The 13,664-nt window shown below is 49.7% G+C and overlaps 1 protein-coding gene across 4 annotated transcripts in view; it reads right to left on the reverse strand.

Annotated features, from left to right (window-relative positions):
• The window catches only part of FHL1 (four and a half LIM domains 1), a 29,422-nt gene that overhangs the window by 4,054 nt on the left and 11,704 nt on the right, over positions 1-13,664 (reverse strand). Inside the window, exon 1 of one of the 4 annotated variants that reach the window (XM_009075590.1) lies at positions 5,977-6,013. The exons of 1 other annotated variant lie outside the window; for it this stretch is intronic. Coding sequence is in view for 1 of the 3 variants with exons in the window: in XM_009075587.1 (XP_009073835.1) it covers positions 5,698-5,719 (22 nt within the window). In the remaining 2 variants the exon portion in view is untranslated. Of the gene's footprint in view, positions 1-5,697; positions 5,720-5,976; positions 6,014-13,664 lie in introns of those variants that run through there. 2 more of the 4 variants (XM_009075587.1, XM_009075588.1) reach the window with 2 other exon arrangements.

A 13,664-nucleotide genomic window follows, 5' to 3' on the forward strand; every position in this document is an offset into this window, starting at 1 on the left:
CAGAAACCAGCAACATTCCTGCAAGGAGGTGCAAGGGCTCTGGGCAGGGTTCAGAGAATCCTAGAATGATTTGGGTTCAAACAGACTTCAAAGATATCTGGTTCTAACCCCTGGCCATGGTCAGGGATGCCACCCATTAGATCAGGTTGCTCAAAGCCCCATCCAGCCTGGCCTGGAACAGTTCCAGGGATGGGGCATAAAAGTTATACAAACCCATGGAGTCTCAGAAACACAATTCCATCCCTGTCCTGTCTGCTCATGCCCTTGCAGCTCCATCCCTGCAGATCCCTGTTTCCCTGCATGGGCAACACCCCAGGACACAGCCTCGAACTTTCAGCACTATCAGCAACCAGATACAACCACGGTCTGGCAATGGGGACTGCCAAGAGGAAACTCTTTTCCTGACAGAGCAGCAGCATCAGCACAGAGCAAGAAAGGGAGAGGACAGTCAGGCCATACAAATTGCTGCTGCCTCCTGCTGAGGTGGGGAAAACTCCTCCATCACATGGCCTCACCTTGGACCTCCCCACCAGCCCTGGAGTTTGGGAGCTGCTTTTGGTGCCTATTCCTGATGGAGCTCAGCGGTACAACGGTGCTTGTTCCAGCCACACTGTTCCCCAGCACAGCACCTTTATGAACCACAACAGGGTTTGGCGATTTTGGGTTGTAGAGAGGGTACATCGTTCCTGGCTGTGCTCTCACATCAAGGAGGGGTCACAGCAGGATCCCACTGGGCTTGCCCCTGGCCACAGGATGCTGCACAATCAGGTCTGCATTCTTGTTATGGCATGAGGACCTGTCCATGCAGCTTTTCATGGATGCGTGCCCACCCTAGTAATTCCAGATTTACCATCTACTGCAGGGTCCAACCTCACCAGACAGGCACACGTCCAACCCACCCAGTCCCACCAGGGCACAGCTTTGCACATGAGTCCACACATCAAGAACGGGGGGTGGCACCTGCCTTCAGCCCCTCCTTTGCCAATCCAATTGCTTTTTCCTTTGAGAGCAACATGCTGTTGGTAGCACACCATGAGCAGCCCAACACAGCCAGGTGCAAAGCCAGGGGAGGGGTCTGCCTGCAAATGAACATTTTTCCATTTTAGCAGATCTTTTCTCCTGGCTCATCAGGGCTCAGAAAGCTGCAGGACAGGCAGTGGAGGATGCTAGATTGGGAAATAGGAGTCACACTGTTACTTTAAAACCCAAGAGTCATCTCACTGTCTCCTCTGTCACCCTCACAGTAACATCAGGTCAGAACAAGTCAAAACATTTATATTCCAGAAAGCAGGACAGATAGTCCTGAGGAGGAGCATCGCACAGGGGAGGCTGCAGCAGAGGTGGAGGCTGAGTACACATCCCTTTTTCCTTCTCCTAAAACTCACAGAGGCAGGCTGGAGGCTGAGCTGGCAGGAATGGCACTCTGTGGGGACCAAGGTCTGGAAATGCTGCCCTGCCAAGGCCAGGAGATGTCCATGCCCTGCTGACAACTACACCAAGACAGAACTACACCAGTTCAAGCAAATGAAACAAATAAACTACTGGGAAACATGGAAACTATGTGAGGCACCACAAGCTCTGCAGAACTTTAGCAAGCAGGTGGGTTTTATTTGGAAGAAATGCAGTAGCACAGGGTCCAGGGCAAATGGTATCGAAACATTCCTGATCTCAGGTTTAGGGTTGCTTTCAACCAGAACACGTAAGCTTGAAAGTATGGCCCAGGGAGTAACATAATCCTGTGCTCCCATGTAACTCATCACGCGCTAACGTGAGACATTTATCACGGCGGTTTTAGAGCTCCACAGACAAATTAACACTGGGCCTGGCAGCCCCCAGAGTTGGGCTGTATGTGCAGACAGCTTCTCCCCACCTCGTGCCATCTCATGGACTAAAAAGCCTCTCTCATACAGGCAGGGGTGTAAGTTTGCTTCCCTCTTTTCCTCGAGCTTTCTGCTCTCAGCAGTATAATTAATTCCTGAGCTAGATCCAGGAAAGGCACCTCTGTCCCCTTGCCTGCAGTGAAGATGCACTGACCAGGTTGTCCCAGCAAATGTTATAGCTGCTCATGGTCTCTGCTCACCTGTGCCATGCCAAGAGCTCATGTCAACCAGACTATCTTCTACAACCCTCTCAGGGGAGCAGCCCAGGCAGGGGCTGGTGCACAAGAGCCCTGAAAGCCACTAGTGTGTGGCAGAGTGGGACCCCATGCCAGTAGTGGCTGTGCTACTTCCCCAAGTGGAGCAAATATCCAGGGACACTTCAGAGCTCAGCTGTATTTAGTATCCTACAGCTGCTCCCCTCAGTGGTCCTGTCCCCTCTCACGGAAGGTAAACAGAGCAGAGATTTGTTGTGCTCTGTGAAAAAACCAAATACAACCTCTTAAAGCCTGGGTGGCAGTAGGCTGTGGGTTTGGAGATGTTCGTCTCCTTAATAACCTTTTCAGTTTCCAGCTGCACCACATCCCCACAGATTAACTTTCCAGAGCTTCCAGGTATATTAACCCTGGTCTATCTCGACTGTCTGGAAAACTGGCAAGTCATGATACTAATGAAACATAATGAATCCCCCTCTAAGCAAGGTGTCCCTCTCCTACCACCCCAGGCAGGGTGCTGTCTAAATGTAGCTCCCTGATGGATTTGGCTACAGCTCGAGGGCAGATGGCCAGGCCAGTGGCCTTCTCAAGTATCAGGGTATTTGGCACAAAGACCCACTGGAATACAACCCTAACATTTACCTGACCAGAGATGCCAGTTAGCCACTTGTCCCCTGAAAGCATCTGCTTTTCAAGAGCAGCACCTCAGCCCTTGGACAACTGTATCTTCCACCCTTCAGAGATCTCTAACGGTTGGGCCTCGTTGGCTTCCATGCACCTCCAGTCACACCAGCATTATGCTGTGGAGCAGTCCCAGGGCTGTCCCAGGGTCAGGGTCAAGACTGTTTGCACCCTGCAGCATGGCAAGGTTTGGGATGGAAAGGGCACAGACCTAAGTGCCACCTCACAAAAGGTACTGCACTCATATTCATACAACCCCTTCCCTTCCCTCTGTTCCTGTCTCCCATCACTCCAGGGCTGGTCCCTCCCAGCTCAGCTATACACCCGACACAGCATCACAGTGGTTTGCTGGAACCAAAGCATTCAGCAAAGGGAACTGAAGCACAACTGATAAGCAAAGCACTTAGCACAGGATATGTGTTAATGTCTCTTGGGAATATGTTTAAATATGATAAACCACCAAGGAAGAACTTGAAGTGTGGTCTCTAAGAACAACCAGAGAAGCTGTACTTAAACTTTACAGATTATTCTGCCACTGAAGAAAGAAGATGAGGCTGGAGGTGTTAACCCTCTGCCCTACACACAGTTGCATATGGAGAAAAAAAAAGAACAATTGCTTTTTGACTCTCCATCAGTTTTGTTTTTCTCTGCAGACTGTGCACACAGCCCCCGCACTGCCAGGCACTGGCTACACCTGCTTGTTTCAGCTCAGGACCTGGCATCCCCTGCTCTGTCACCTGAGTTACTATTCTCAGCATTCCTCTATGCAATGTCTCGTGGTTTGCTATAAATACCAGGGAAACCCTTAAAAGAAGGGTCCTGTTAATCCAAAATGCAAGGTGACACTCAGGACTGCTCTGGCGCACTGCCCGGGGCAAAAAAACATTTACAAAGCCAAAGGAAAGAAAGAAAGAAATCCTTTGCAGGTCATTTTTGCTGGGAGGGCTGGCAGCACCAAGCAGAGAGCTGAGCTCTCCCATTGCCAGGCTGGGGCACGTGTGAGTCTCGTACTCTATAATTCAAAAATTAGTCTGTTGATAAAATGGAAGCTTCTTTATTTAGAACAAGAACAGCTCCAAGTTCCTCAGGCAGTTGCCAGAAACATTCCCTACGGTCCTATTGCCACCATGTCTGAGCACATCCCAATCATTATTAAATCCTCACAGTTCCCCAGGGAAGTAGGGGCGTGCTATTTATTAAAAACCACTGCCACAGCGCTGCAAACACTTCCCCCTGGGCTTGCTTTGGCACTCAATACAGAGCTCAGCTAAGGCTAATGAGGCTCCCAGCCTGCTCACACCACTGCCTCGAGTAAGGCTGAGCACACAGGCAGAGTTTAAACAGTGAATTTCAAACCCTACAAAACTAACCAAATCAGCTAGAGCCCTGCTCAGTAGCTAACTCAGTGGCTGCATTAAGCTTTGACCTTCAAGACTACTAAATTTTGTTCCCAGCTATGCATGGATCTGCCCCCACCACAGTAGCTGGATGCCCTTCTCGTGCCCAGGTACCTCCAGGAGCCAAACATGAGCTTCCTCCTGATACAGAGGATTCACACACACACCCAGAGCAGGCACTGTGGTACCCCTGCAGCTGTCCTGGAGTGTGGGGATTCCTGGGGGTTGCAGGAGTGAATGCCACGCTGTAACTTGCTGGCAGCAGTATTCCAACTGCAGCATCTGCTCAGAAGACACTTCAGCATTTTATGTTACAGCACAACATCAAGTCTGTGAGTCCTTGCCCCAGGGAACATCCCCTGAGGAAGATGAGAAAGAAAACAAAGATATAGAAAGGAGTATAATGGAAGGATGCTACAGGACCAGTCAGTCTCCTGGGCTGAACTTAAAAAATAAATGTCTTTTTATATCAAATGAGACCACAGAAATCAGATTTTACTCAGGACAGTACCTTGCATAATGTGTATCTGCATCACACAAGCAAATTCTAAGCAGTTACATGCTGTGTAAGCAGCCTCATGCTCGTGCCCTTGTCTTGGGAGGTTGAGCAAGAAGCTGAGCAGCATGTTGTGCCTTTGCCCCCAGATTTGAGAAAGTTCTGTGTTCCCAAGTCTCATGAGCATCCCTGCAGCTGGTGTGCAGCAGCTTAGTTTGATGCCCATGGAAGCTGCACCCCAAACTTGATACCCTCTGCCCAGGCACCTCCACCCTTTGGGCTATGTCTGATCAAGAGCTGCAATGGCACTACCACTGCACATCATGGTGTAGGGCTGTAAATACATGCTGGGCGCACACAAAAACAGCTCCTAAGAATCAGATAGGCTTTTAAGAATCCCAAAGAGCCTCCAGTTGTCTTCAGCTGGAGGGCTAGAGGAGATTAGGCAGAATGGGAAGACACCACACATCTGCCTGCCAAGGAGACATGCAAAACCTGCTCTCAAGATTCCTGTCAGTTTTAACAGAAATGAAAAGTTAGCATTTTCCTATCACTGGTGAGGGTCAACCCATTTGATCTACAAGAAGAACACAGAGAAGAGGGAATAGCCACAAACTTCCCACCAGAGCAGAGCTAACCACCTGAGTTTATACGCTGGGCTCCCCTCTGCTCTGAGTTTCCCTGCTCACTGCAGTAACTGCCATGGCAAGCTTGCTGCAAGGATGAGCATTGTCCCCATTTTCACAAAGCCTCCTCAAATAACAGCTGACCCCCAGCCTTCCCACAGCAGCAGATACAAAACCACTTACCATCCAAGGCATTTTACAAAATAGACAAGTCCACCACCACCCCCTGCTCCCAGCACCTGTCCTACACACTGGTTATTAGCCCATTTGCCACCAGGAGTTACAGCTGCAGATTGCTGAGGCTTAAGAATGCATTCAAAAAGTTATTTCTCTGGTGCAGGAGCCTCTTAGCAAAACCTTCCTCCCCATTTACCAGGCATTTCCCCACAACACCTGGCACTTTACCTGTGTGCCTGTGGAAAGCCATGGCTAGCAGCCCCAAGTCACCAGCAGCCCCTCAGGTAACGGAGTTCACAGTCTCTTGGCTGATAGGAGCTGCCCCATTTGATAACATACATTTAAACGGAGGCTATTAATACGGACGGGGCTCCTACCAGATGTCCACTCCCCTCCCCAGAGATCACAACCTTAATCCCCCTTGAAAATTCTTACCATTTTAGGTGATCCAAGGGAGAAGAATAGGATCCAGAGACCTCTAGGTCTCTGTAGGCAACATTCAAATACCTGCTCAGCTACTCAGCACCCAAATTAGTCCCAAAGGCAGAGTATGCCTCAGGAACTTGACCCCATGCTAGCAGCATTTGGCCTTGGCTTTAGAGATAGATTGTGTCCTGTAACAGTCCTGAGCTAAATTACAGACCCAACGTTAATGCTGTGCTGCCATTGCTGAAGGGAAGAGGTGGATCACAGCCCCATGGGGGTCAGGGAGGCTGCAGTCCCAGGAACCAGCAAGGGGCTGTCCTCTGGCTGTAGGACCCTGAAAGGATGTGGGTTGTACCCTCAGGAACTCAGCTGACAGCTCACAGAAGTACCAGCAGATACATTCATGGGTGGGTTGGACTTGCTTTCAACATGAAGATCAGTCTGAAGTTTTACTCCCAGTACAACTACTGTACTTGGTCCTCCCCTTGCTTTTTACCCTAAGAAAGCTCAAGGCATTAACTGTTGAAGGAGAGCAAGTGCCTGAGCAGCAGCTCTTAAAGCCAGATTTCATCATATAGTCTTCTCTAGCATCTTCACTCAGATGTCCATGAAGCTCCCTGGAAGATCCCAGCTCCATGGCTCCAACTGACCAGTTTCCACCCAAGTCATGGCAGGACTGGAGGATGCTCTGGCTCAGGGTTCACTCCCGTGGGGACACCCAGGCTGCAGCAGCTCCACGGCCCCATGCTCGTTCTGGGTTATGCAATTGGTGTCGGTGCATGCTCAGGGCCGGGGGCCAGGGCCGCCCAGCTGCTAATCCTGCTCACCACTGACGCACTGCACAGCGTGGGAAAGTCAGTTAACCTCCTGACAGACACTGGGAAGAGCCAATGTTTATCATTCCTCCCAGGGAGCCCATCGTGCTGGTGTCTGGCCTCTGAACAGCATCCCTGTTACAGCCAGGAACATCTCTGCTTCCCACTTGCAGAGGTCCCAGGAGTTCCTTGACTGTGCATGTCCACAACCTCCAGCCCCAGCACTGGGTTTGGTGATCCCTTGGGTCTCTATACCCATCTTAGGCCCCCAGGTAGCACATGTGCAAGATCAGCATCTCACCAGCATCCCAACATCTCCAAATTTCCAACATGGCCTGGAAAATGCCACCCTTGACAGTGTGCCATCCCAGAACACCACAGCATGGATCCACTTGTGCAGCAGATTGAGGCTGGGAAACACACTACAATTCTAACACACTGAAACACTTTGGCTAGGAGAAACCCAATGATATTCTGCCCCAGCTCATCTATAAACTCCAGCAAATTGTTTGCATAATTCAGATGGAAACAGGAACCCTAACAACTGGTATTTTCCTGTGCTAATCTTGCTGTGCTCAGTGTAATATTTACAGGCATGAGTTCATTTTTGGCAGTGCATGGAGAGTTTGCACCATTAACCATTCTCATTCCTTTCTAGATCTCTACACAAAGTGCTGGCACCCTCCTGCCCAGCAGTAATTTCCTACTTCCCCCAGTATTTCAATTAGAAGCCTTTGCTCCCTGTCCAAAGACATGGAACAGCACTGCTGCTGTGTGGTGCCAACAGCTGCCACGTCCCACCCAGAGGCAGCTGCGATCAGCAGAGGTTTGGCAGCACTGCAGAGAGTGAGGATGGACACTTGGCCATCACAATGTCTCATGTGCACAAACACGTGTGTTTGCAGCACCACGACAGGTTTGGGCTGGAGGAGGAGGGAGAGAGAAAGCTCAGCCAAAAATCAGGAGGAAGACAAAGCCCTGCTGATGCCCATGAAGCTTCACCATGAAGCTTCACCATGAAACTCCACCATGAAACTCCCTAGCACAGCTCACTCTGCAAAGCCTCTGGTGATACCCCTGAGCAGTCTTTAACAAAAAGGCCATTTGGTTTGAATTTGTGGCCTCCTGGGCCAGCACCGCAGGTATACGATGGGAAACAACCATAACTTTCTTGGCTGGTTTTAGTCATATGACCTTGGACAATTCCCATCTCCTTCACAATCCCCTCTTTGTCTGCAGAAGCCCAGATGATTAAACACACCAGTGGTGCAAGGCACAACATAAGTGTCAAGAAGGGACGTTGTTGCCCTGTGAAACATGACAGGGAGCAGAAACCTCCAGGACAGAGTGGGTGACCCAGAATGGTGGTGTGCCAGCCCTGCCCGAGCCCCTCTCTTCCAGCCAGGCACATGTAGCCACAGGCCCCAGAGGGAAGAGTGCTGCAAACACATCAGTGAGTGACCAGCAGGTCATGCAGGCTTGGGGTGTCATGTTTTTAACATTAAACCTGTCCTGTAGGTTTTCCAAGGAGCTGCCCTGAACACACTGATCCCACTGCATAGGTCTAACTGCACAGCAGCATGGCTGGGGCATGGTGTCATCCACTCGGATAAACAAATGATTCACATTGTAGTTTCCAGAGTATTTTCTTGCCCTTAGAATCCTGCCAGAAAAGGTCTGGGCCTCTCAGCTTGCTCACACATCCTGCTGTCACTCAACAGGCACAAAGTCCTAAATAGAGCCGATATAACCCAGGCATTGATGAACTATTAGTCACCATCATCAAAGAAAGCAGCAGGCAGCAGTAAATATGAGCAGGAGAGCACCTGTCCACTTCTTAAGGTAATGCTGCACTTTCTGCTTCCATACACACTGCTTGGCAGTGCACAGTACATAAGCACACTAGCCATCCACCAGGCTCCCCATGAGAGTCCCAGATTGCTCCCTACCCTTCTTGACATGCAGGTAGGCAGTGAACTTGCTCCATGCTCTCACTCCAGCTGGAGGCTGTGCAGGAATAACACAGGACCAGCACAGTCCCATCAGCCAGGGCTGCCTGGGCAGCATGGGGGTTGGCATCCCACAGCCAGGTCTGCACAAACACCTCTTTCTCTTCAAGTAACAGCTCAGCAGATGAAGTTTTGTTATTTTTTTTTAATCTCTCTTAGGTTGCATGTGACCTCCCACAGCAGGTAGCTCCTTTTGCGCAGCCTATTGCAGAACTCAGCGATAAACTTGTTTGGTTCTTCTGGGGCAGAGATTGAAAAAAAAATTTTTTTAACTTCTTTTTTTAATATGAAGACAGAGTTTGCAGGAAGCTAACCAATAATGGAATTCAGTTTAAGAGGAGAGAGGACAGATACAACTCTCTCAAGAGAAAACTTGCCTTTGAAATCGTGGAGGGTCCATCAACAAGACAGAAGAGGCAGCAGCCCCCAATGCCACAAAATACTGGGCATTTCTGAGTCCAGTACTAACACCTGGGGCTGCTCCAGCTCTCCGAGCTCTCAAAGCACTTCTTGCTCCCAGCTCTGGCAGAAGACACTGCAGAGCAGTGTTTGCAGACTGTCTGGTGAGGGCTGCAGGACATGGTCCCTGTTCCACCCCAGCCAGGGACCCTGTGTGCCACCCATGATCATGCCTGAACTAACATGGGGATTTTCCACCTAGTCCTTTCAAACAGTCCATTCAAAACTGGACAGTTTCTCTTTGAAGTATCAAGAAATTGCCTCAGAAGTCTTAAACTCAGCTCAGTTCTTCATACAAGGATACACCTCCACACCCCTGCAGCATCCCACAGGAGTTCACATGAACACAAGCCAGAGACACTCTAGTCCACAAGAGATATATCCACACCCAGAGCAAATCCAGTGAGGACATCACTACAGTGGTGGAGGGAATGAACACATGGATGAGCCCCATGCTCTCAGAGAACCAGCTTGGAGGCACAGTGGAGAAGGAAATGGGCAGCACATGGCAAAAGCACACAGGGTGTGTGTGTTCTGTTCTTCCATGCTGAGCTCCAGCCCAGAGCTGGGTCAGATCTGTGTGCTGAGCCTTTCAGTGCCAAGGGAAGCTTTTAGTATCAGCTGTGGAGGGAGGGATAGAGGAACTGGGGATATGTTCTTGAGGAAGTGACACAGGCTGGATAACCTTTCACAAACTTAGATATAGTGCAAGAAGAAAAGAAAAGGGGAAAGGAAGGCAGGATAAGAAGAGACAAAAAATAGGGATGAGGTATAGTAACAAGACAGAAAAGAATGGTCAAGAGATAACAGAGCTGGAAATAAAGACATCTTAAAAAAACCCCACAAAACCTGGACGAGATATAAACCAAGGTTTTCCCATCTGCCTTCATCCACAGGCTGGACTGTTTCCAGGACTATTCCCATGGCAGCTCCAAATTTATTTCCCCACTGCCATCTGCTCCGTGGCTCCCCTCCACACACTCTCCTGACTGGCACTTCTTCTCGTCACCTGTTGCTGACATGGCAGAGCTCTTGCTGCTGCTGAAAGCCAAGTGACACCAAGGCCTCGGGGGAGTGTCTGCACATAAATCAGGAGCTGCTTTGTAGTCCCAAAGCTTTGTTCAGCTCCTGTTCCCCATCCTGGCTGTGACAGGGCTGGAGAACAGAAGCCACAGCGTGGTTGGACACAGGCACCATGCAGCCCCAGGACACACAAGCTCCAGAGGGCACTGGGGTGAGGAGAGGCTGCAGCAGCGTGAGGTGCTGCACAGTGCTGGCTTTGAATCAGCTTCACAAGAAAGCCCATTTCCTCCCATCACTGCTCCCTCCTCCCTGTGCCTCTTTCATGATTTGCAGATAAGATGCCAAGACTGTATCTTCCAGCAGCAAGGATGCTGAGTGTGTGCTGTAGCCCCAACAGTTAGAATTGCACCTTCAATACAAACTGAAAAGGGGCCAGACACAAAAGGCTGAAGATTTTATTAAATCTCTTACAAAGAAATATATCATAAATGCACTCTGTTAAACCTGAGACATGTCTCTCTTCCCAGCTCAGTGTGCAGAGAGGAGCTGTGAGCGTGCAGGCAGAGGACTGAGAGGCTCATCAGGCTGTCCACAGCCCTCGTTGTGAACTTCAAGATGAAAACCACAGGTCTGAACATGCCCATGAACATCAGCCAACCCTAAGTGGGTACAAAAACGCCCTATGCTCCTCGCGGGAGAAAGATCTACATGTACTGCCAAGATTGGTCTGATTCAGATGCCTTGTAAGAGCACCAAGCCTGTAACTGGGCTAAAAAGCTTCAAATGCTGCACTTACCTCTTAATCCCCAGCAGTCTTGTTGCTGGGTCCTGCACATACCCATCCAGCAGTGCTGTGTCCAGGTTGTGATGCCTCTTGGCCACCAGCAGCACTTCCTCCAGGTGATGTGGTCCTGCAAGGAGCACTAGGGCCAAGCAGGGTACACCACAACTCTTACTCCCCAAGTTATTCCCCCAGAGCTTCACACTTAGGACAGCAGAATGCCTTAGGGTGATCTTGGCCAACTGTAGGTCTGTCTTTTTGCAAGTTTAGCTGCTCTCACATGGAGGAGGAATGACCAGTAGAGCCAAGCATGAGGCAAACATTTGCTAGTCACAGCCATCCCCTCGTGGCTTAGCCCTGGCTTCAGAGCTGAGAAAAGTAACTCAAGTCCCTGTCAAATAAACACCACAGTGATCCAGCCAGGCAGCACAGCAGTGTCTCCCAGGACAGATGAGGTGTGATGAACAGGCACAGCAATATAATCCTACTCACAATAAATGCTCATGTTGGGGCTTCACCAAGCAGTTAGTGAACCATCACTGAAATAATATTTCACAGCCTCCATTATACTCTTCTGCACTTCTAATTGCCTTCAATTACTTCTCCTGGGCACTGCAGCTGGCTGAGTGATGCTCTGCCCCAGTGAAGTAAAACAGCTCACTGTGGAGCACATGGAAGGAAGTTCAGCTATTAATTTGTGTCACTGCTTGAAAGTTGGGTCATTCCCTGGAAATCTACCCACTACAAGTCAGAAGTTAGCAGCTGTCCTGACATCAGCTACAACACACATGCTCTCCAGCATCCCTCCATGGGCTTCTGTAGCTCTGCCATCCTGCACTCCTTCAACAGGACCTGGCAGCAAGGAAGACTTGCAAGGCAAGTGCTGCAGGCCATGCTCAAGCTCTTCCTCCAAAGGCTGGGAATGCTTTCAGCATGATGTTTTCTATCAAAACATCATGTTCCTGGGAAGCTGCTGGGCAGACAGTTATGCAGACCTCCATCCTCTGCCCCCACAGGACAGTGACCTCCAGAAATTCAGCACATGAGAGACACTGAGGATAGAAACCTTCAGCTAAGGTGGTCAGAGAAGGGTAAATCAAAGTCCCTCAGGAAAGGGCTGGGCAGAAGCACATTGCCTAGCTAAGGGTGAGGACAAGCCACCATTTCAGTGAGGACATTCCCTTCCAGGAATTGGCATGCCAGCTGGGAAGACTCTCTGGCATCCAGCACACCATCAAAGCACTGCCCAAAGTTGGCACAGGTCTTAGGGCCATGCCCTCAGAACTGTTTTAGAGCTGACAGAGCCAGCCCTGGCACATGGGTTTAGCTGCAGAACCAGCCCATTACCCTGGGCACAGAACAGATTAGCAGTTGGCTGTCTGCACCTTCGGTTGTTAGCCAAAGCTGGTAGCTGAAAGGACCAAATCACCCTTGTTATGTGGCCATTTTAAAAATAACCTTTCCCAAAGCCCCACAGTGCATAACCCTGTGTCTGTCTTGGCTCCAAGAGCCAAAGGAGATCAGCTTGCAGGGCTGATGGGTATTTTTGGGCACTCTGACTAATTGTCAGGACATATGTTGAGCATTCTTTACAAGGAAAAACAAAGCTGCAAAGTCTCCTCCACTGAGGCCTAAGGGGTTGGATTAGTCACAAAAGTTATTCTCATAAACCTCTGCTTTGGGAGGATTTGATTTAACCTCCAGCTTCAGATAAATCCATTTTAAAATGGAAGTAGGGGTCAACTTCCTCACACCAGCACTCCCTGAGAAGGCTCAGCCAGGCTGGGCCACATCACACCAACAAGGGCAGAAGTGGAAACTCTTTACCTTGGAGTGGCTTCAGATTCACAACTGCTGCTTTGGCACTACATCACACGGGGAATTATTGGCCATGCCAGAGGACACACTCTGGGGGTGTGCTCCAGGACACTCCAGAGTGGGTGAGGAGACTCACAGGCACCACTCACTTGTAAGATGGAGCAGTGGTGCAGCCTTCTAAGACATTTTGCTCTGGTCCTACATTCTCACATACTTCTCCTGCCAAAACAGATGCCACAACTTACCCCTTTACCCAGACTTAGCTTGTGGCCAGGGTTGACTTCAGTCACCATTCACAACATTACCATTCTGTGAATCAGCCCATCAAACCTCCCATTATAGCCCTGCTCATGTAACAGCCACACATCACACTGTTCAGCCAGGCTCTTTGCCTCTCTCCTTCCACAGGGAAGCTGCAGCCTTTGCCAGACTAGGAGATCACTTCCATTGATCCCTTGGCTGGTCTTTCCCAAATTGACCTCCAAGAGACTAAGGACTTAGGCAAAACCAGAGATGATACACAGACTTCCAGAAGAGCCTGGATCCCTGATAATAGAGTATTTTACCAGCTCTGTCCCTCTTCCTCCCTCCACACTCAGGAGCAAGAACTCCGAGCTCAGCAGCTCCAGTCTCAATGCTCTGCAGCACAATGTGAAGTGCTCCTCAGAGTCCATGTTTTCTGGTCAGTTGTGTCTTGCAAGTACATTTACAGCAAAAAAAAAAAAAAAAAAAAAAGATAATTTAATCTATAAGTAGTCTGTTTGGTGTGCATTTCTTTGCTGCAGTTCCTTGCTGCTTCTCCTCCCCAGGGCATCTTTCGTCAATCGCCTCAAACACTTCACTCACACACCAGTTTAAGCCAGC

Source organism: Acanthisitta chloris, unplaced genomic scaffold (genome assembly GCF_000695815.1).
Source record: "Acanthisitta chloris isolate BGI_N310 unplaced genomic scaffold, ASM69581v1 scaffold1215, whole genome shotgun sequence".
Classification (NCBI taxonomy): domain Eukaryota; kingdom Metazoa; phylum Chordata; class Aves; order Passeriformes; family Acanthisittidae; genus Acanthisitta; species Acanthisitta chloris.